General features: G+C 45.7%; 1 protein-coding gene across 2 annotated transcripts in view; it reads left to right on the top strand.

The window, feature by feature from the left end:
* Positions 1 to 22,506, top strand: part of LOC140377802 (metal transporter CNNM1-like) — a 42,712-nt gene that overhangs the window by 132 nt on the left and 20,074 nt on the right. The window contains exons 1-8 of one of the 2 annotated variants that reach the window (XM_072463372.1): positions 1 to 1,339; positions 4,173 to 4,316; positions 7,289 to 7,429; positions 10,139 to 10,308; positions 12,904 to 12,994; positions 13,062 to 13,207; positions 15,582 to 16,167; positions 17,341 to 17,445. The exon at positions 1 to 1,339 is cut by the window's left edge and continues 129 nt beyond it. In XM_072463372.1, the coding sequence (XP_072319473.1) occupies positions 1 to 1,339; positions 4,173 to 4,316; positions 7,289 to 7,429; positions 10,139 to 10,308; positions 12,904 to 12,994; positions 13,062 to 13,207; positions 15,582 to 16,167; positions 17,341 to 17,445 (2,722 nt within the window). Of the gene's footprint in view, positions 1,340 to 4,172; positions 4,317 to 7,288; positions 7,430 to 10,138; positions 10,309 to 12,903; positions 12,995 to 13,061; positions 13,208 to 15,581; positions 16,168 to 17,340; positions 17,446 to 22,506 lie in introns of those variants that run through there. The other variant, XM_072463373.1, reaches the window with a different exon arrangement.

The raw sequence follows: 22,506 nt of genomic DNA, 5'->3' as shown, positions 1-22,506 counted from the left end.
CTCTTCTTGTCCGCGTGCTGCCTGCTCCCCGGGGCGCGCGCTCTGCTGGGCTTTCGGCCCGAGGCCACGGGAGCGGAGCTGTCGGTGGAGGACGGGGTGCTCGTGTCTGCGGAGGGCAGCCGCTTCTTGCTGCGGGTTTACTTTTCCCTGCCGCCTCCCGGAGCTGCCGCACGGAACCGCAGCGCCGCGCCCTGGATCGCGTTTGTGGAGGAACCGGGCCCGGGACGAGAGCGACAGGCGCATCCGAAGAGAAACCTGTGCGTGGACCGCGCGGCCAGGACGTCCGACATCGAGGTCCTGGGCTCGTTCCGCTCCGCGTCCAGCCAGAACTCTGTCCTCGTGGAGCTGTGGGCCAAAGAGCTGCGGCGCGGGGAGAACATCAAGTACTACTCCACGTGCGCCTTTGACGGGGCGCGCTGGGAGCACTACCGCACGCGGGACTTCTGGGTGGCGGTGCGGGAGCGCACGGAGACCCCCGGTCTGTGGCTGCAGCTGCTCGTGAGCGCGCTGCTGCTCGCGCTGTCCGCGCTCTTCAGCGGCTTGAACTTGAGCCTCCTCGCGCTGGACCCGGTGGAGCTGCAGGTGCTGCAGAACAGCGGCACCAGCTCCGAGCAGAGCTACGCGCGGCAGATCGAGTCCGTGCGTCGCCACGGTAACTATGTGCTGTGCACTTTGTTGCTCGGTAACGCCGTTATCAACGCAGCGCTGGCAGTGTGCACGTGCCAGATCCTGGGCATGACGTGGATGTCCACGCTGCTCTGCGCCTTTGCCATCTTCTTTGTGGGAGAGATCCTGCCTCAGTCCGTGGCCTCGCGCCACGGCCTCGCCATCGCCTCTAAGACCATCTGGGTCACGCGCCTGCTCATGGTGCTGTCGTTCCCGATCTCGTATCCCATCAGCAAACTTCTGGACCTCGTGCTCAACCAGGAGATCTCCAACTTCTACACGCGCGAGAAGCTGCTGGAGATGCTGCGCGTGACGGACCCGTACCACGACCTGGTGAAGGAGGAGCTGAACATCATCCAGGGCGCGCTGGAGCTGCGCACGAAGACCGTGGAGGACGTGCTCACGCCGCTGCAGGACTGCTTCATGCTGGGCGCGGACTCGCTGCTGGACTTCGGGACGATGTCAGAGATCATGCAGAGCGGCTACACGCGCATCCCCGTCTACGAGAGCACGCGCTCCAACATCCTGGACATCCTCTTCGTCAAAGACCTGGCCTTCGTGGACCCGGACGACTGCACCCCGCTCAAGACCATCACCCAGTTCTACAAGCACCCTCTGCACTGCGTCTTCCACGACACCAAGCTGGACGCCATGCTGGAGGAGTTCAAGAAAGGTGAGAGGTCAGAGGTCAAAGGTCAAGACTTGTTTTGCCTGAGCTTTACATGTCAGACCCCCTTCTCTCATCTGTGGTGGTCCCTGCACATCTGTGGTGGTCCCTGCACATCTGTGGTGGTCCCTGCACATCTGTGGTGGTCCCTGCACATCTGTGGTGGTCCCTGCACATCTGTGGTGGTCCCTGCACATCTGTGGTGGTCCCTGCACATCTGTGGTGGTCCCTGCACATCTGTGGTGGTCCCTGCACATCTGTGTCAGTGTTTTGGTTTCAGTCTGATGATGTAAGCAGAGGATGCTGCAGTGGGTGTGACCTCTTGGACCAATCACAGCTCTTCTGCACAGTCAGCTCTTCCCTGGATCCTGAGACGTCTCATTTTACCTTTGGTCAGATCCATGTTCACGTCCTCTTCAAACCTGGAGGCAAAGCTGGATTACGAAACTCTTCTAAAATCATGTCAAATGCAGCAGCTCTAAATCCTGAAAACATGAACCGAAATGATCAGCTCAGATCTTTTAAAGTGAAAAAATGGCTATGAAAGTATGAATTTTAGGCCTTTGAAACGTTTAATGACAATTCAAAACATTTATTTGAATTCAACTGTATTGTTAACCCCTTAAAATTCACATATTCATATTTGTCAACTGTCTGAAACCCTTATCCACCTTATTTTCAGTCTAATCAAACATTCTGGGATGAATCAGGATCAGTTTGTGCTCCAATAAATAGAAAAGTAGCCTTAAATTCACAAATCTGATCCTTTTTCCACTCACAGTTAGAGTGAGACACAGCAAAAGCCAAAAGAACAGAGTCTCGTTTAAAGTTTCAGACACAGCTTCAGTTTCAGAGTCATTTGAATCGGGTGTTTGAAGATAAAAATCAGCCGGAATAATAATAATAATGTTGACTTGTCGCTCTGAACACTAAACAGAAGTGATTATATTCAAACTGTTACGCTCGGGCTGTGTTTCCCGAGTCTTCAATCGTTGTGGCGTAAAAAGCGCCTGTGATACAAACACTCGTCCGCCCGACACTCTGGGATTATCCAGGATTATAATCTCCACTGTGTTATCTGTGTTTCGTGGTAAAGTGGTGCATCTGAGCGCCGTGACTCGCTATAATCCCTCTTTCCCCTAAAAGGACGTGAGGTTTATTCCTGTAACAATAGAGAAGTCGTGCGGATTAGCCAGGCTTCTAGATAGAGGGCCGTAATTCCCGTATTTTGGACGGGGTATTTTGACTTGTGGATGGGCATTTTCGAGGGCAAGGACGGGGTCCTTTTTATGAATACATTTTAGAAAAGGGAATTTCATCATTAAATCGGGCTGGGAAGCGTTTGACAATAGTCCGCCCGTCCGCGCCATGACAGTTTACTGTTTACATGTGGAAATTTGCATGCTGCGCGCTGATTGGTCGACAAAGTTTGTGTGCTTGGCTCTGATTGGCTGCCGAACCTTGGTCCGGAAAAGGCCGAAGCTCCACGTTTGCCGAACCTCCACGGCCTAATACCATGTAAAATACAGCGCGATACGCCGCTTCTAAGTGTGATCCGCGCGGCCGAGAGGCGCAGAGAGAATGGAAAGTCAACATGATACGAGGCGGTAAAGGCGCCTCCTCGTTAAAAGCGCCGCTTTATTTTGCTTTCGCGCGAGCGAAACATTTTTAAGACCCCGGACAAAACTATTTGGACAGGGTGTTTTCAAATCCTATCTAAAAGCCTGGGATTAGTGCTGCAAGATTGTACAAATGATCGAGAAATGGGACACGACTGTTACTTACGATGATATTATTGCGATATTTGAATATTTTCACTTCAGTTTGAGTCAAATAAATCTGTACCTAAAAGAAAACTAAAAGGCTAAATCAATGATCATTTATCCAGAATGAGGAATATCATGAAAAAAATCTGCCTTTTTCAACATTTTTCCTTTTAAAAACACTTCTGTCAGACTGTTATCGCAATGTATGTTTGTCAGTTGCGATATCGATGATTGCGCTAACATATATTGCGATATCGATACTTTTGCGATATATTGTTGACCGTTCTGACGCAGTTCTAACTCTGTAGCATTGCATTGTCCATTCAAATCCTGAAGAGCTGTCACATCTTCATCAGTCTGCCCCAGGGCAAACGGCAGCTAATCCCTCGTGTGTGTGTCTGTGTGTCTGTGTGTGTGTGTGTGTGTGTGTGTCTGTGTGTGTGTGTGTCTGTATGTGTCTGTGTGTGTGTGTCTGTGTGTGTGTGTGTCTGTGTGTGTGTGTCTGTGTGTGTGTGTCTGTGTGTGTGTGTCTGTGTATGTGTGTCTGTGTGTGTGTGTCTGTGTGTGTCTGTGTGTGTGTGTCTGTGTATGTGTGTCTGTGTGTGTGTGTCTGTGTGTGTGTGTTTGTGTGTGTCTGTGTGTGTGTGTCTGTGTGTGTGTGTCTGTGTGTGTGTGTCTGTGTATGTGTGTCTGTGTGTGTGTGTCTGTGTGTGTCTGTGTGTGTGTGTCTGTGTATGTGTGTCTGTGTGTGTGTGTCTGTGTGTGTGTGTCTGTGTATGTGTGTCTGTGTATGTGTGTCTGTGTGTGTGTGTCTGTGTGTGTGTGTCTGTGTGTGTGTGTCTGTGTATGTGTGTCTGTGTATGTGTGTCTGTGTATGTGTGTCTGTGTGTGTGTGTCTGTGTGTGTGTGTCTGTGTGTGTGTGTCTGTGTGTGTGTGTCTGTGTGTGTGTGTCTGTGTGTGTGTGTCTGTGTATGTGTGTCTGTGTATGTGTGTCTGTGTATGTGTGTCTGTGTGTGTGTGTCTGTGTGTGTGTGTCTGTGTGTGTGTGTGTGTGTGTGTCTGTGTGTTCCAGGGAAGTCGCACTTGGCCATAGTGCAGCGCGTGAATAACGAAGGAGAAGGCGACCCGTTCTATGAAGTGATGGGGATCGTGACTCTGGAGGACGTAATCGAGGAGATCATCAAGTCTGAGATCCTGGACGAGACCGACCTCTACAGTACGCTCCATATGTATGGGACCCTCGCTCCGGACGGGCCCCGCAGATGCCGTGGCTGCAGAGCCGCGGGTCGGTCAAATGGCCCAGCAGTTTCATGAACCGCGGCACTGCCATATAGCCTCATGGCTCACCCTAACCCTAACCCTAACCTAAACTCCTATAGACAGAACCTCTCATTTCTTAATAAGGAATGGAGGGGAAAAATAAAGATAGAATAAAAACAGCTAGCGTAAGACAAGATAATACTAATAATAATGGTAAAATAAACAGTCTATTTTCATCAGTTATGCACATGAATGTGACATTATTGCATGTGAGTACGACAGTATTGCACATGGTTAAGTCAGTATTGCACATGGTTAAAGGCGTAATGGACAATTTTTCGGCGATTTGCGAACTCAGGTGGAAGTGCGCATGCGCACTCCCCTGTGCGGACTGATACAACACACACGTGCGTTTGTTTATTAGCGCGACGGAGCGTATCACATCGCTCGTCTCCCATAGATTTCCGTCTTCTTATGAGTCAACTCGAACACTCTCTCTCCGTCTTCATTTTGTCCCGTACACTGAGGGAACTATATTATAAGATAAGATATTCCTTTATTGTCCCACATGGGGAAATTTCATTGGTGCAACGCAGGAAGATACAGAGGTAGATACAGAAGAACAGATCACTTATAGGAAGTCTGAAAAACACTTTCAGTAGAAGATCTCCTATAAATAAATAAAAACTTCCATAGACAAATATGATAGATCAATGCGCTTAGACACACGGAAATGTGGGACGATCCGCACGCGGCTGCAGGTGAGCGATAGGTGTGTTTAATGATTGATACGTGGCAGGAGTAATCGGCAGTCCACGCCACGAGGAAATAAGACTCAGATTTGGGCCAAAAAAATTGTCCATTCAACCTTTAAGTCAGTATTGCACATGGTTAAGTCAGTATTGCACATGGTTACGTCAGTATTGCACATGTTTATGTCAGTATTGTACATGGTTATGTCAGTATTGTACATGGTTAAGTCAGTATTGCACATGGTTATGTCAGTATTGCACATGGGTAAGTCAGTATTGCACATGGTTAAGTTAAGTCGGTATTGCACATGGTTAAGTCAGTATTGCACATGGTTAAGTCAGTATTGCACATGGGTAAGTCAGTATTGCACATGGGTAAGTCAGTATTGCACATGGTTAAGTTAAGTCGGTATTGCACATGGTTAAGTCAGTATTGCACATGGTTAAGTTAAGTCGGTATTTCACATGGTTAAGTCAGTATTGCACATGGTTAAGTCAGTATTGCACATGGGTAAGTCAGTATTGCACATGGGTAAGTCAGTATTGCACATGGTTAAGTTAAGTCAGTATTGCACATGGTTAAGTCAGTATTGCACATGGTTAAGTCAGTATTGCACTTGTTCAGGGCGTTGTTTGTTATAAAGTCTGACAGCAGCAGAAGGAAAGACCTGGTTTGTGCTACAAAATTACAGTTGTTGTTTTTACCGTTTTATTGTTCATATAAAATACAAAAAAGAAACAGAATCAGACACAGAGCGCAGAAAGAAAAAGAGTCGCCCTCTGAAAGTGTCTGTCGCCACAAAATCTGACAAGGATCAAGAGCATTGGAAAAGGACTTAGGTCTTGTTGAAGATAGTTTGGACAAGCGCTCATGTCCGGTCTGGATGTGGCGTCTAAAGATCACGTTGTGTGTCGTTTTCAGCCGACAATCGTGCTCATGTCTGTGCTCATGTCTGTGCTCATGTCTGTGCTCATGTCTGTGCTCATGTCCGGTCTGGATGTGGCGTCTAAAGATCACGTTGTGTGTCGTTTTCAGCCGACAATCGTGCTCATGTCTGTGCTCATGTCTGTGCTCATGTCTGTGCTCATGTCTGTGCTCATGTCTGTGCTCATGTCCGGTCTGGATGTGGCGTCTAAAGATCACGTTGTGTGTCGTTTTCAGCCGACAATCGTGCTCATGTCTGTGCTCATGTCTGTGCTCATGTCTGTGCTCATGTCTGTGCTCATGTCTGTGCTCATGTCCGGTCTGGATGTGGCGTCTAAAGATCACGTTGTGTGTCGTTTTCAGCCGACAATCATGCTCATGTCTGTGCTCATGTCTGTGCTCATGTCCGGTTTGGATGTGGCGTCTAAAGATCACGTTGTGTGTCGTTTTCAGCCGACAATCATGCTCATGTCTGTGCTCATGTCTGTGCTCATGTCTGTGCTCATGTCTGTGCTCATGTCCGGTCTGGATGTGGCGTCTAAAGATCACGTTGTGTGTCGTTTTCAGCCGACAATCGTGCTCATGTCTGTGCTCATGTCTGTGCTCATGTCTGTGCTCATGTCTGTGCTCATGTCTGTGCTCATGTCCGGTCTGGATGTGGCGTCTAAAGATCACGTTGTGTGTCGTTTTCAGCCGACAATCGTGCTCATGTCTGTGCTCATGTCTGTGCTCATGTCTGTGCTCATGTCAGTGCTCATGTCCGGTCTGGATGTGGCGTCTAAAGATCACGTTGTGTGTCGTTTTCAGCCGACAATCATGCTCATGTCTGTGCTCATGTCTGTGCTCATGTCCGGTTTGGATGTGGCGTCTAAAGATCACGTTGTGTGTCGTTTTCAGCCGACAATCATGCTCATGTCTGTGCTCATGTCTGTGCTCATGTCTGTGCTCATGTCTGTGCTCATGTCCGGTCTGGATGTGGCGTCTAAAGATCACGTTGTGTGTCGTTTTCAGCCGACAATCGTGCTCATGTCTGTGCTCATGTCTGTGCTCATGTCTGTGCTCATGTCTGTGCTCATGTCTGTGCTCATGTCCGGTCTGGATGTGGCGTCTAAAGATCACGTTGTGTGTCGTTTTCAGCCGACAATCGTGCTCATGTCTGTGCTCATGTCTGTGCTCATGTCTGTGCTCATGTCTGTGCTCATGTCCGGTCTGGATGTGGCGTCTAAAGATCACGTTGTGTGTCGTTTTCAGCCGACAATCGCACAAAGCGCCGCGTCTCGCACCACGAGCGGAAACACAAGGACTTTTCCATCTTCAAACTCAACCAAAACGAGACGACGGTGAAGATCTCTCCTCAGCTGCTCCTGGCCACGCATCGCTTCCTCTCCACAGGTGCACCTAGCAACGCACAACACAACAACGCACAACTCAACACAACAATACACAACATACAACACAGCACACAACACAGCACAGAACACAACAACAACAACACAGCTCAACAACACACAACACAACACACAACAACACAACACAGCTACACAACACAACACAACACACAACAACAACACAGCTCAACAACACACAACAACAACACAACACAGCTCAACAACACATAACACAACACAACACACAACAACAACACAACACAGCTCCACAACACAACACACAACACAGCCCAACAACGCACAACACACATTTCAGCAAAACACAACACAACACACAACAACAATACTACAACACACAACAACAACACGCAACGAAACACACAACACACATCACAACTCAACAAATCACAATCAACAACACAAAATCAACAACACACAACAGCATTTCAATTTTTTTACATAACTTAGTTTTTAATCAGGTTAAGAATGTGGTGAGTAGAAATAGCTACAGATTCAGACTGGTAAATGTAGTGAAATATAGTATAAAGTATCCACTGTACAATTAAATACAGTAAAGAAAAGTGCATAGACCTAAACAATGTACTTTAATACAGTACTTTGACCCGTGTACTTTGTTACTTCTGTGTAACTGTGATGCTCTGTCAGAGGTGGAGCCGTTCAAAGACAGTGTACTTTAACACAGTACTTTGACCCGTGTACTTTGTTACTTCTGTGTAACTGTGATGCTCTGTCAGAGGTGGAGCCGTTCAAAGACAGTGTACTTTAACACAGTACTTTGACCCGTGTACTTTGTTACTTCTGTGTAACTGTGATGCTCTGTCAGAGGTGGAGCCGTTCAAAGACAGTGTACTTTAACACAGTACTTTGACCCGTGTACTTTGTTACTTCTGTGTAACTGTGATGCTCTGTCAGAGGTGGAGCCGTTCAAAGACAGTGTACTTTAACACAGTACTTTGACCCGTGTACTTTGTTACTTCTGTGTAACTGTGATGCTCTGTCAGAGGTGGAGCCGTTCAAAGACAGTGTACTTTAACACAGTACTTTGACCCGTGTACTTTGTTACTTCTGTGTAACTGTGATGCTCTGTCAGAGGTGGAGCCGTTCAAAGACAGTGTACTTTAACACAGTACTTTGACCCGTGTACTTTGTTACTTCTGTGTAACTGTGATGCTCTGTCAGAGGTGGAGCCGTTCAAAGACAGTGTACTTTAACACAGTACTTTGACCCGTGTACTTTGTTACTTCTGTGTAACTGTGATGCTCTGTCAGAGGTGGAGCCGTTCAAAGACAGTGTACTTTAACACAGTACTTTGACCCGTGTACTTTGTTACTTCTGTGTAACTGTGATGCTCTGTCAGAGGTGGAGCCGTTCAAAGACAGTGTACTTTAACACAGTACTTTGACCCGTGTACTTTGTTACTTCTGTGTAACTGTGATGCTCTGTCAGAGGTGGAGCCGTTCAAAGACAGTGTACTTTAACACAGTACTTTGACCCGTGTACTTTGTTACTTCTGTGTAACTGTGATGCTCTGTCAGAGGTGGAGCCGTTCAAAGACAGTGTACTTTAACACAGTACTTTGACCCGTGTACTTTGTTACTTCTGTGTAACTGTGATGCTCTGTCAGAGGTGGAGCCGTTCAAAGACAGTGTACTTTAACACAGTACTTTGACCCGTGTACTTTGTTACTTCTGTGTAACTGTGATGCTCTGTCAGAGGTGGAGCCGTTCAAAGACAGTGTACTTTAACACAGTACTTTGACCCGTGTACTTTGTTACTTCTGTGTAACTGTGATGCTCTGTCAGAGGTGGGGCCGTTCAAAGACAGTGTACTTTAACACAGTACTTTGACCCGTGTACTTTGTTACTTCTGTGTAACTGTGATGCTCTGTCAGAGGTGGAGCCGTTCAAAGACAGTGTACTTTAATACAGTACTTTGACCCGTGTACTTTGTTACTTCTGTGTAACTGTGATGCTCTGTCAGAGGTGGAGCCGTTCAAAGACAGTGTACTTTAACACAGTACTTTGACCCGTGTACTTTGTTACTTCTGTGTAACTGTGATGCTCTGTCAGAGGTGGAGCCGTTCAAAGACAGTGTACTTTAACACAGTACTTTGACCCGTGTACTTTGTTACTTCTGTGTAACTGTGATGCTCTGTCAGAGGTGGAGCCGTTCAAAGACAGTGTACTTTAACACAGTACTTTGACCCGTGTACTTTGTTACTTCTGTGTAACTGTGATGCTCTGTCAGAGGTGGAGCCGTTCAAAGACAGTGTACTTTAACACAGTACTTTGACCCGTGTACTTTGTTACTTCTGTGTAACTGTGATGCTCTGTCAGAGGTGGAGCCGTTCAAAGACAGTGTACTTTAACACAGTACTTTGACCCGTGTACTTTGTTACTTCTGTGTAACTGTGATGCTCTGTCAGAGGTGGAGCCGTTCAAAGACAGTGTACTTTAACACAGTACTTTGACCCGTGTACTTTGTTACTTCTGTGTAACTGTGATGCTCTGTCAGAGGTGGAGCCGTTCAAAGACAGTGTACTTTAACACAGTACTTTGACCCGTGTACTTTGTTACTTCTGTGTAACTGTGATGCTCTGTCAGAGGTGGAGCCGTTCAAAGACAGTGTACTTTAACACAGTACTTTGACCCGTGTACTTTGTTACTTCTGTGTAACTGTGATGCTCTGTCAGAGGTGGAGCCGTTCAAAGCCGCTCACGTCTCGGAGAAGATCCTGCTGCGGTTGATCAAACACCCGAGCGTGCTCCAGGAGCTCCCGTTCGACGACAAAAACAAACGGGCGTCGCAGCATTTCCTGTTCCAGAGAAACAAATCCGTGGACTACTTCATCCTCGTCCTCCAGGTAACTTACACACACAATACACACAACACACACAATATATACACAATATACACGTACTCTGCACACAAAGACATAGAAACAGTTATGGTCAGGGCCGAAATCAGCAAATTAGAGTCACATCACAATCTTATTTTGAAAGGGCCGTCCATGCAACAACTGCAACTGAGCTTCTACAGCAGGGGTGTCCAAACTTTTTTCACCAAGGGTGAACATTTTGAAACTTAAATGGGGCAGAGGGCCACAAACAACTTGACAATGTCGAATTTGTTGAATGACAAAGTGAATAATTTGAAAATGTTGCATTTGATGTAATTGCGATGAGCCTCCACCTTTAATCAGACCTGAAACATTAATATTAGTTTGGTATAACATTAATATGCCTGAATTTTCCCAATTTCACAATAAAAAGCACTACTTTTTGTTGTTTGGGCCGACATAGCAGGAAGCTGGAGGGACAACAAAAATTGGTCTGAGGGCCGCATTTGGCCCCCGGGCCCTAGTTTGTACATGCCTGGTCTACAGGAAGTACAGGGGTTAGACTTTTATCTGGTGAAACGCACAGGGGCCGCGTCACTCCTGTTCTCACTGTAAATCCCTGCACTGAACATATTAATATCCATTTTAAAAGTCTTAATTTTGTTTTGAAAAGTGTCAGTTGCACTTCCCTCGGCCCCATGTCCCTTCAGATGGTGCAGGACCTCAGTTGTGGAACGCTTTGCCTTTGCATGAGAACTGCACAGTCATGTAAACACTTTAAATCCCTCTCCTTGACTCCAGATAGAGCGAGATCAGCTGTTTCTAGTGCTGTGCGCTTCTGTTGTATGTGTGTCATATTGTTGTCTGTACTGCCCTTTGGCAAGCTGTGTTTGCATTGATTGTCGGCTTCCTCCCTAACCCTTCATCAGTCCGGTCGCAGGGCTGAACCAAAGCTGCGTCTCCATTAAAGTGGTTCACAACAGCAGAAATGTTGAATATTTTGATATATGGTGGAAAAGTATTTCTAAAAATATTCAGCCAATTGAATCCTCTGGAGTCACAGCTGTTTCATGAGAAGGAAAAGATTTGTGCCGACGAACCACGACAGATACGTCAGGAAACTGAAAAGTACATGAACGCGGTGTCATCAGGCCTTTGTTTGCAGTTCATTATATATTCCAGAACAGTCCTTGTGGATATTTTTGTTTGGCATAAAGTCCAAGTTAGTTCTGAAAGAGGATGAATAGTACTCGGTTGTAGGTTAGAAGGTGATGTTTAATAAGCTTCAAAATAAAATCAAGTGAGGATTTGAACCCAAAACCCTCCTTAGACTCCATATGACTCATTGGACACATTAGACTACAAATTTTCAGTAAAACAAAGGGTATGTGATTATAATAAGAGCTTAACAAATATTTTGACTGTTTTTGGCGTGACCAATTTGGCAATTTTGGGCATGAGCAGCAACTATGACATAGATACTTGGCAACCAGACTGTAAACAATGGCCAAAGTCTATTTAAATCATTCAAAAGTGAGAGTTTGACAAATGATTACACCAGACAACGCCTTTATTTTGTACAATTATTGTCATAAAAATGTGTACGTTGCGTCTCATTTTTTGGCGGAATGGCGCTTTTTGATGACATCACAGAGGGATTCTGTTTAACTCAACACTATTTCCTGCAATTTTCTATTTTCATTTGTCAAATTTTCTTCACAAACTACAATTTGACCAAACAACGTCGTCATTAAAAAACATGAGAACCTGTCGTATGGACTTTAAAGATGTTCCCATCCAACAGCCTCTCAATTCTGTAAGAACTAGATCTGGAAGCTGGTTTTATCCTGCCGTAAGGCCGCAGTTATTTTATTACTTGGTTTACTGATTTTTAAATGAAATATATTGAACAGGCGGGCGAAATATAAATATAATTTCAATTTCAAAAGATTTTTTCTTCCATGTTTACCCAAAACGCACCATGGGAGGAGGGGATTTAGCATGTTTTGCATTGGTAAAACAGACGCTTCTGGGTTTAAAATGTGTATTTCCGAGCAGACAAGGAAACGGGCGCGCGCGCTCTCGCCGGGGCCGCGCGCAGGGACGGAGCGGCTCCGTCACAGACTCACGCAGGATTTTGACGAAAAATTGCTTCACGCGCTCTTATCTTTTGACTTAATACCGCTTTTTATATTTCATTTAATGCTATTTTGTGTTGTCGGCGGTACTTTATAAAAAAAAAAAAACTATCATAATTTATTTCATTTATATTGTAGAAATCAACAATCTAAGTGCGGCGGATCCGTAAACCAAGTAGTAAAATAACTAAGGCCTAAGGGGAAGATGATTCAGGGAGAATCATTAAAAACATTATTACATGGTTAAAAGCTCATAAAAGTTGATTTTGTTTGCTCTAGGGAGAAGGCACAGACCACATTTTAGATCATTTCTTATTTCTCTGGTTCGTTAAGTGCTTCTGGTCCTTCTCATGTCGTCTGCCTCTTTGGCTGGAAAACGTCCTATATGCAAACCTACACTTATTTATTCCTTTTATTTCACTCTTCTACTTCTAAAGGTCATTTTTAGAAGCGTTTATTTGTTCATTTATATTTGTTTTAGGGTCGCGTTGAGGTGGAATTTGGAAAAGAGGCCTTGAAGTTTGAAAACGGTGCTTTCTCATATTTTGGCGTCCCAGCGATAATGCCGTCAGGTAAAAGACAAGCGTGTGTGTTTGTATGTAAAGAGAAGAGTGGACTGTGATGTGACGAGTGTTACAGTCCACAGGTCGCCCTCACGCAGCAGTGGACTGGACCGGTCCGACTCCATGATCTACGGAGGAAGCACGGGGCAGCTGAACGGGGGATCTAACCTCTACTTACCGGACTACTCCGTCAGACAACTCACACCCCTCCAGGTCCTCAAGGTGAGTCCAGCCACGCTTGAAATGAACACTTTTAATGTTAAAAAAAAACAAAACAAAAAACGAACACATTTTATTAAGAGAAGTCTGCGTCACTTACAATAGTTTAATAAGGGTTGATTTAGTTTTCCACCTCCTCTGCTAATAAAGGAATCCCCTCATTTTATGTATATTGTCAAATACTAAATACAACGTCAGGTGCTGTCAGACTGTACAACAAACACTGTTAGCCCTGAACACGTGTAATACTGACTTAACCATGTGCAATACTGACTTAACCATGTGCAATACTGACTTAACCATGTGCAATACTGACTTAACCATGTGCAATGCTGACTTAACCATGTGCAATACTGACTTAACCATGTGCAATACTGACTTAACCATGTGCAATACTGACTTAACCATGTGCAATACTGACTTAACCATGTGCAATGCTGACTTAACCATGTGCAATACTGACATAACCATGTGCAATACTGTCATATTCATGTGCAATACTGACTTAACCATGTGCAATGCTGACTTAACCATGTGCAATACTGACATAACCATGTGCAATACTGTCATATTCATGTGCAATACTGACTTAACCATGTGCAATACTGACTTAACCATGTGCAATGCTGACTTAACCATGTGCAATACTGTCATATTCATGTGCAATACTGTCATATTCATGTGCAATACTGACTTAACCATGTGCAATACTGACTTAACATTGTGCAGTACTGACTTAACCATGTGCAATACTGACATAACCATGTGCAATACTGACTTAACCATGTACAATACTGACTTAACCATGTGCAATACTGACTTAACCATGTGCAATACTGACATAACCATGTGCAATACTGTCATATTCATGTGCAATACTGACTTAACCATGTGCAATACTGACTTAACCATGTGCAATACTGACATAACCATGTGCAATACGTCATATTCATGTGCAATACTGACTTAACCATGTGCAATACTGACTTAACCATGTGCAATATTGATATAACCATGTGCAATACTGTCATATTTATGTGCAATACTGACTTAACCATGTGCAATACTGACTTAACCATGTACAATACTGACATAACCATGTGCAATACTGTCATATGCATGTGCAATACTGACTTAACCATGTGCAATACTGACTTAACCATGTGCAATACTGACATAACCATGTGCAATACCATCATATCCATGTACAATACTGACTTAACCATGTGCAATACTGACTTAACCATGTGCAATACTGACATAACCATGTGCAATACTGTCATATTCATGTGCAATTACTGTCGTACTCACACGCAATAATGTCACATTCATGTTTATATAACTTTACCATTATTATTAGTATTATTTTGTGTTATAAGATAAGATAATATGAAATTTCATCGATACAACGCAGGTAGATACAGAGGAAAAAGACAGATAAGAGACTCTTATTAGAAGAACTCTTATAAACAAAAACTCCTATAGACAAAACCTCTCATTTCCCAACAAGGAATGGAGGGGAAAAAATAGGATCAGGTGACGATCTCCGGGTAAAACGATGGTTTCCCCCTCAGTTTCATGAGTTCCTCCTTTGGAACAGGAAGTATAGTTCCTGAACTGGGGTGACGGTCTCGCCACAACCGCATATTCCTTTGTATAAACGTGCACCGGCACCATTCCGTACGGCGGTGGTGGCCGGGTGGCGCGGTGGGGCCGGGGGGGCTAGCGCACATCACGACGACACGACGAAAAACACTCAATAATCCAGCCGAACAAAGTCGAAACAAGTTGAATTAAAGCGATTCGAGCGCGTGTCCCGATTGATTTTTTTTTTTACAAAACACAAAAGATAAAGCACAATAAGTGTGAAAAAAAGAGCGGAGCGTTGCACCGGGCTGCCAGCTGGACCAGCGCCTTTGTGACGTTTTTTGATATGATTGTTATGCTAACTGTTTTAATTTTGTCTTTATTTATTTTAATTTAATTTTTATTTTGATTAAAATTCCCTATTAAGATATGAGAGGTTCTGTCTACAGGAGTTTTGTAAATAAAGAGTTTTTTTCTATAAGAGTTCTTCTATTAAGAGTGTTTTTTAAACTTCCTATAAGTTATCTGTCCTTTTCCTCTGTATCTACTGCGTTGCAACAATGAAATTTCCCCATGTGTGGACAATAAAGGATTATCTTATCTTATCTCTTATCTTAGGTATGTTTTGGATGAGGAAACAGTGTTATAGCGTCTTTTAAAGTTTAAAAAAGTACATTTGTGCCGTTGAGCTGCACAGTATGAAAGTATAATAAGGAACAAATTGAATTAACCAACTAATGAATTGATTTGTGGAGTTGAGCTTGAATAGTTTCTGCTCTGACTTCCTCAGATCAGCCGCGGTCAGTACCAGAAAGCGGTCAACGCTTCTCGGATCGACAGCTCCCCCCAGAGTCCAGACCCAGAAGGACGGCCCTCAGACGGGACCAGCCCCAATCCTGAGGCCCCTCCCACCGACAACATGACTAGGCTCCTCCCCTCTGATCACCCCCCCTCTGATCACACGTACAGGCTCCACCCCCCTGACACCGCCCCTTCTGATCACACGTACAGGCTCCTCCCCCCTGACACCGCCCCTTCTGATCACACATTCAGGCTCCTCCCCCCTGACACCGCCCCTTCTGATCACACATTCAGGCTCCTCCCTCCTGACCATGACCCTTCCGATAACATGTCCAGGCTCCTCCCTTCTGACCACGCCCCTTCTGATCATATGTCCAGGCTCCTCCCTCCCGACCACGGCCTTTCAGCTCACATGTCCAGGCTCCTCCCTCCCGACCACGCTTCTTCTCAGCAAGGCTCCTCCCTCATGCCGCCGCCTCGGGAGCCGGGGCGACCCAGCTCAGATCGCACGCGCTCAGTACAGGCCAGCTCTACATGCTGCGCCTCTCTGCTCAACGAGACGAACCGCATTGTTCGTAAGTTCATTTATTGTTGTCAATGAATTATATTTGAACTCTTAAAGGTTCCATATCATGCAAAATCCACTTTTCAGAGCTTTTTGATATTGGTGCCTCATATATGTGCCCAGAGTGTTTTTTTGATTGATTCCTGCAGTTTTTAGCTAGAGAACAGTCTCTATCCTTCTCCTCGGATGAGCAGACGAACAGGGCCTGCTTACCACTGGTGAGTGCCTGTACTTATAAGAGAGAGGAACCGGGGCTATTTAGGCACAGTTGGCTTCAAACGCTACTTCTTTTGTTCCAATGCTGCTGCGCTGACACCGCTGACCACCATCTCCATGCTAGGCTACGTCACGGGTGTGCGGGGGAGGCACGCGCATGCTAGGCTACGTCACGGGGTGGGCGGGGATGCGCGCTCATGCTAGGCTACGTCACGGGGTGGGCGGGGAAGGCAGATCGCTCTTCGCGAGAGTGGGGGCTCAAACTAAGCCGTCTGCATTTCCAGGTTTGTGAGCGGGGTCCAAGATATGGGTGATATCTTTTCACTCTTATGTTTTGGGTGTTGCACAGCACTTATTATTATCAAATATACCATAAGGGTAGACTATGAAATAGGAAAAATAGCACGATATGGGACCTTTAATGTAAAATATATAAACACAGCGTTTCAATGTGTTTATTTGTGCTGTGTTTGTCTGAAAATGAAATGCTCAATGTAAATGAGCTGTTGCTTATCTCAATTACATTTATTTTTGTAAGGCCCAAAATCAAAACAGCAATTGCCTTGGTGGGCTTTGCAGAATTGTTGGTTTAATCAGCAGTTTAGAGAATCAAACAATAAAACAAATCAAAACCTGATTAAACAAATGGATCACTGTAACTGTAGCACGTGACTGGAGCAGTGTCTGAAACAGTGTCACGTTCCGACGGGAGCGGAAGGAGAAAAACATGTGAACAGCAATCATTTTGCTATTAAACAAAGTTTAAGTGCTAATGCTACATTACTAAACGTCCCTAAATGAACCTCAGGCATCGCTCACACCTGAAACCTGAAACAACATATAGAATGTGGTTGTTTAGCGCAGTTTTCTGTGTTTAAACGTAGTGACGGTGACAAACAGGGAGAGTTTGTGTTTGTTGTTTCATTGATTATGCTTTCTTACATCACTTTTATGTTATATTTTTCAGGCAGCAAGTCTGATGGTCAGAGGAGTCCCAGTGATGCTGTGTTTTTGAGGATGGACGATGTCCCATACATCCGAGAGGACCGCACTGAGACCGACACCAACCCTGGTACAAAACCACCACTTTCTAATGTCTTTACTCTAACAACTCAAATTAAGTGACACTTTTGTGCACTTTTCTACATCACCATGAGGGGCCACTGTTCTGATGTCCCGTGAAGGTCCTCCATGTTTGATGTTAGGCTGGTTCAAGCAGAGCAAAGCAGAGTTTGAGATAAGGTGTTAGGACAGGTGACAGGTGTCGGGACAGGTGACAGGTGTCAGGACAGGTGACAGGTGTCGGGACAGGTGACAGGTGTCAGGACAGGTGACAGGTGTCGGGACAGGTGACAGGTGTCAGGACAGGTGACAGTTGTCGGGACAGGTGACAGGTGTCAGGAAAGGTGACAGGTGTCGGGACAGGTGGCAGGCGGTCGTAGGACTGCAGCGCCTTCACAGATACAAAGACTAAATGTATGATGACAATGCAGTGTAGCACAGTGTGGCCCCTCACCTCACAGCAAGATGGTCCTCAGCTCCTGCGTGACGTGGGGCCGTTCTCTCAGTGTAGGTTTCTCTCTGTGTTCTCCAGTGTCCCTCACATGTACAGTAGTGTGTGTGTCCCTCACATGTTCAGTAGTGTATGTGTCCCTCACATGTACAGTAGTGTGTGTCCCTCACATGTACAGTAGTGTGTGTGTCCCTCACATGTACAGTAGTGTGTGTCCCTCACATGTACAGTAGTGTGTGTCCCTCACATGTACAGTAGTGTGTGTGTCCCTCACATGTACAGTAGTGTGTGTCCCTCACATGTACAGTAGTGTGTGTGTCCCTCACATGTACAGTAGTGTGTGTCCCTCACATGTACAGTAGTGTGTGTGTCCCTCACATGTACAGTAGTGTGTGTGTCCCTCACATGTTCAGTAGTGTATGTGTCCCTCACATGTACAGTAGTGTGTGTGTCCCTCACATGTACAGTAGTGTGTGTGTCCCTCACATGTACAGTAGTGTGTGTGTCCCTCACATGTACAGTAGTGTGTGTGTCCCTCACATGTACAGTAGTGTGTGTGTCCCTCACATGTACAGTAGTGTGTGTGTCCCTCACATGTACAATAGTGTGTGTCCCTCACATGTACAGTAGTGTGTGTGTGTCCCTCACATGTTCAGTAGTGTGTGTGTCCCTCACATGTTCAGTAGTGTATGTGTCCCTCACATGTACAGTAGTGTGTGTGTCCCTCACATGTTCAGTAGTGTATGTGTCCCTCACATGTACAGTAGTGTGTGTGTCCCTCACATGTTCAGTAGTGTATGTGTCCCTCACATGTTCAGTAGTGTGTGTGTCCCTCACATGTTCAGTAGTGTATGTGTCCCTCACATGTTCAGTAGTGTGTGTGTCCCTCACATGTTCAGTAGTGTATGTGTCCCTCACATGTTCAGTAGTGTGTGTGTCCCTCACATGTTCAGTAGTGTGTGTGTCCCTCACATGTACAGTAGTGTGTGTGTCCCTCACATGTTCAGTAGTGTATGTGTCCCTCACATGTACAGTAGTGTGTGTGTCCCTCACATGTTCAGTAGTGTATGTGTCCCTCACATGTACAGTAGTGTGTGTGTCCCTCACATGTTCAGTAGTGTGTGTGTCCCTCACATGTTCAGTAGTGTATGTGTCCCTCACATGTTCAGTAGTGTATGTGTCCCTCACATGTACAGTAGTGTGTGTGTCCCTCACATGTTCAGTAGTGTGTGTGTCCCTCACATGTTCAGTAGTGTGTGTCCCTCACATGTTCAGTAGTGTGTGTGTCCCTCACATGTACAGTAGTGTGTGTGTCCCTCACATGTACAATAGTGTGTGTGTCCCTCACATGTTCAGTAGTGTGTGTCCCTCACATGTTCAGTAGTGTGTGTGTCCCTCACATGTTCAGTAGTGTGTGTGTCCCTCACATGTTCAGTAGTGTGTGTCCCTCACATGTTCAGTAGTGTGTGTCCCTCACATGTTCAGTAGTGTGTGTCCCTCACATGTTCAGTAGTGTGTGTGTCCCTCACATGTTCAGTAGTGTGTGTGTCCCTCACATGTTCAGTAGTGTGTGTCCCTCACATGTTCAGTAGTGTGTGTGTCCCTCACATGTTCAGTAGTGTGTGTGTCCCTCACATGTTCAGTAGTGTGTGTCCCTCACATGTACAGTAGTGTGTGTGTCCCTCACATGTTCAGTAGTGTGTGTGTGTGTCCCTCACATGTACAGTAGTGTGTGTGTCCCTCACATGTACAGTAGTGTGTGTCCCTCACATGTAAAGTAGTGTGTGTGTCCCTCACATGTAAAGTAGTGTGTGTGTCCGTCACATGTACAGTAGTGTGTCTCCCTCACATGTTCAGTAGTGTGTGTCCCTCACATGTAAAGTAGTGTGTGTGTCCCTCACATTTACAGTAGTGTGTGTCTCCCTCACATGTACAGTAGTGTGTGTGTGTCCCTCACATGTTCAGTAGTGTGTGTGTCCCTCACATGTACAATAGTGTGTGTGTCCCTCACATGTTCAGTAGTGTGTGTGTCCCTCACATGTTCAGTAGTGTGTGTGTCCCTCACATGTTCAGTAGTGTGTGTCCCTCACATGTACAGTAGTGTGTGTCTCCCTCACATGTACAGTAGTGTGTGTCCCTCACATGTACAGTATTGTGTGTCCCTCACATGTACATTAGTGTGTGTCCCTCACATGTACAGTAGTGTGTGTGTGTCCCTCACATGTACAGTAGTGTGTGTGTCCCTCACATGTACAGTAGTGTGTGTGTCCCTCACATGTACAGTAGTGTGTGTGTCCCTCACATGTACAGTAGTGTGTGTGTCCCTCACATGTTCAGTAGTGTGTCCCTCACATGTAAAGTAGTGTGTGTGTGTCCCTCACATGTTCAGTAGTGTGTGTGTCCCTCACATGTTCAGTAGTGTGTGTGTCCCTCACATGTACAGTAGTGTGTGTGTCCCTCACATGTTCAGTAGTGTGTGTTCCTCACATGTACAGTAGTGTGTGTGTCCCTAACATGTTCAGTAGTGTGTGTGTGTCCCTCACATGTTCAGTAGTGTGTGTCCCTCACATGTACAGTAGTGTGTGTGTCCCTAACATGTTCAGTAGTGTGTGTGTGTCCCTCACATGTTCAGTAGTGTGTGTCCCTCACATGTACAGTAGTGTGTGTCTCCCTCACATGTACAGTAGTGTGTCTCCCTCACATGTACAGTAGTGTGTGTCCCTCACATGTTCAGTAGTGTGTGTGTCCCTCACATGTACAGTAGTGTGTGTCCCTCACATGTACAGTAGTGTGTGTGTGTCCCTCACATGTTCAGTAGTGTGTGTCTCCCTCACATGTACAGTAGTGTGTCCCTCACATGTAAAGTAGTGTGTGTGTCCCTCACATGTTCAGTAGTGTGTGTCCCTCACATGTACAGTAGTGTGTGTCTCCCTCACATGTACAGTAGTGTGTGTCTGTCCCTCACATGTTCAGTAGTGTGTGTGTCCCTCACATGTACAATAGTGTGTGTGTCCCTCACATGTTCAGTAGTGTGTGTGTCCCTCACATGTTCAGTAGTGTGTGTGTCCCTCACATGTTCAGTAGTGTGTGTCCCTCACATGTACAGTAGTGTGTCTCCCTCACATGTACAGTAGTGTGTGTCCCTCACATGTACAGTATTGTGTGTCCCTCACATGTACATTAGTGTGTGTCCCTCACATGTACAGTAGTGTGTGTGTGTCCCTCACATGTTCAGTAGTGTGTGTCCCTCACATGTTCAGTAGTGTGTGTCCCTCACATGTACAGTAGTGTGTGTGTCCCTCACATGTACAGTAGTGTGTGTGTCCCTCACATGTACAGTAGTGTGTGTGTCCCTCACATGTTCAGTAGTGTGTCCCTCACATGTAAAGTAGTGTGTGTGTGTCCCTCACATGTTCAGTAGTGTGTGTGTCCCTCACATGTTCAGTAGTGTGTGTGTCCCTCACATGTACAGTAGTGTGTGTGTCCCTCACATGTTCAGTAGTGTGTGTTCCTCACATGTACAGTAGTGTGTGTGTGTCCCTCACATGTACAGTAGTGTGTGTGTGTCCCTCACATGTACAGTAGTGTGTGTGTGTCCCTCACATGTACAGTAGTGTGTGTCCCTCACCTGTTCAGTAGTGTGTGTGTCCCTCACATGTTCAGTAGTGTGTGTGTCCCTCACATGTTCAGTAGTGTGTGTCCCTCACATGTTCAGTAGTGTGTGTCCCTCACATGTACAGTAGTGTGTGTGTCCCTCACATGTACAGTAGTGTGTCTCCCTCACATGTACAGTAGTGTGTGTCCCTCACATGTTCAGTAGTGTGTGTGTCCCTCACATGTACAGTAGTGTGTGTGTGTCCCTCACATGTACAGTAGTGTGTGTGTCCCTCACATGTACAGTAGTGTGTGTCCCTCACATGTACAGTAGTGTGTGTGTGTGTCCCTCACATGTACAGTAGTGTGTGTCCCTTACATGTACAGTAGTGTGTGTGTCCCTCACATGTTCAGTAGTGTGTGTGTCCCTCACATGTTCAGTAGTGTGTGTGTCCCTCACATGTTCAGTAGTGTGTGTGTCCCTCACATGTACAGTAGTGTGTGTGTCCCTCACATGTACAGTAGTGTGTCTCCCTCACATATACAGTAGTGTGTGTCCCTCACATGTTCAGTAGTGTGTGTGTCCCTCACATGTTCAGTAGTGTGTGTGTCCCTCACATGTACAGTAGTGTGTGTGTCCCTCACATGTACAGTAGTGTGTCTCCCTCACATATACAGTAGTGTGTGTCCCTCACATGTACAGTAGTGTGTGTCCCTCACATGTACAGTAGTGTGTGTGTGTCCCTCACATGTACAGTAGTGTGTGTGTGTCCCTCACATGTACAGTAGTGTGTGTGTCCCTCACATGTTCAGTAGTGTGTGTGTCCCTCACATGTTCAGTAGTGTGTGTGTCCCTCACATGTTCAGTAGTGTGTGTGTCCCTCACATGTACAGTAGTGTGTGTGTCCCTCACATGTACAGTAGTGTGTGTGTCCCTCACATGTTCAGTAGTGTGTGTGTGTCCCTCACATGTACAGTAGTGTGTGTGTCCCTCACATGTTCAGTAGTGTGTGTTCCTCACATGTA

The sequence above is a fragment of the Eucyclogobius newberryi genome, unplaced genomic scaffold (genome assembly GCF_026437365.1).
Source record: "Eucyclogobius newberryi isolate DKJ021-1_F unplaced genomic scaffold, fEucNew1.0.hap1 SCAF_4, whole genome shotgun sequence".
Taxonomy (NCBI): domain Eukaryota; kingdom Metazoa; phylum Chordata; class Actinopteri; order Gobiiformes; family Gobiidae; genus Eucyclogobius; species Eucyclogobius newberryi.
This window is presented reverse-complemented; position numbering and strand designations above follow the sequence as displayed.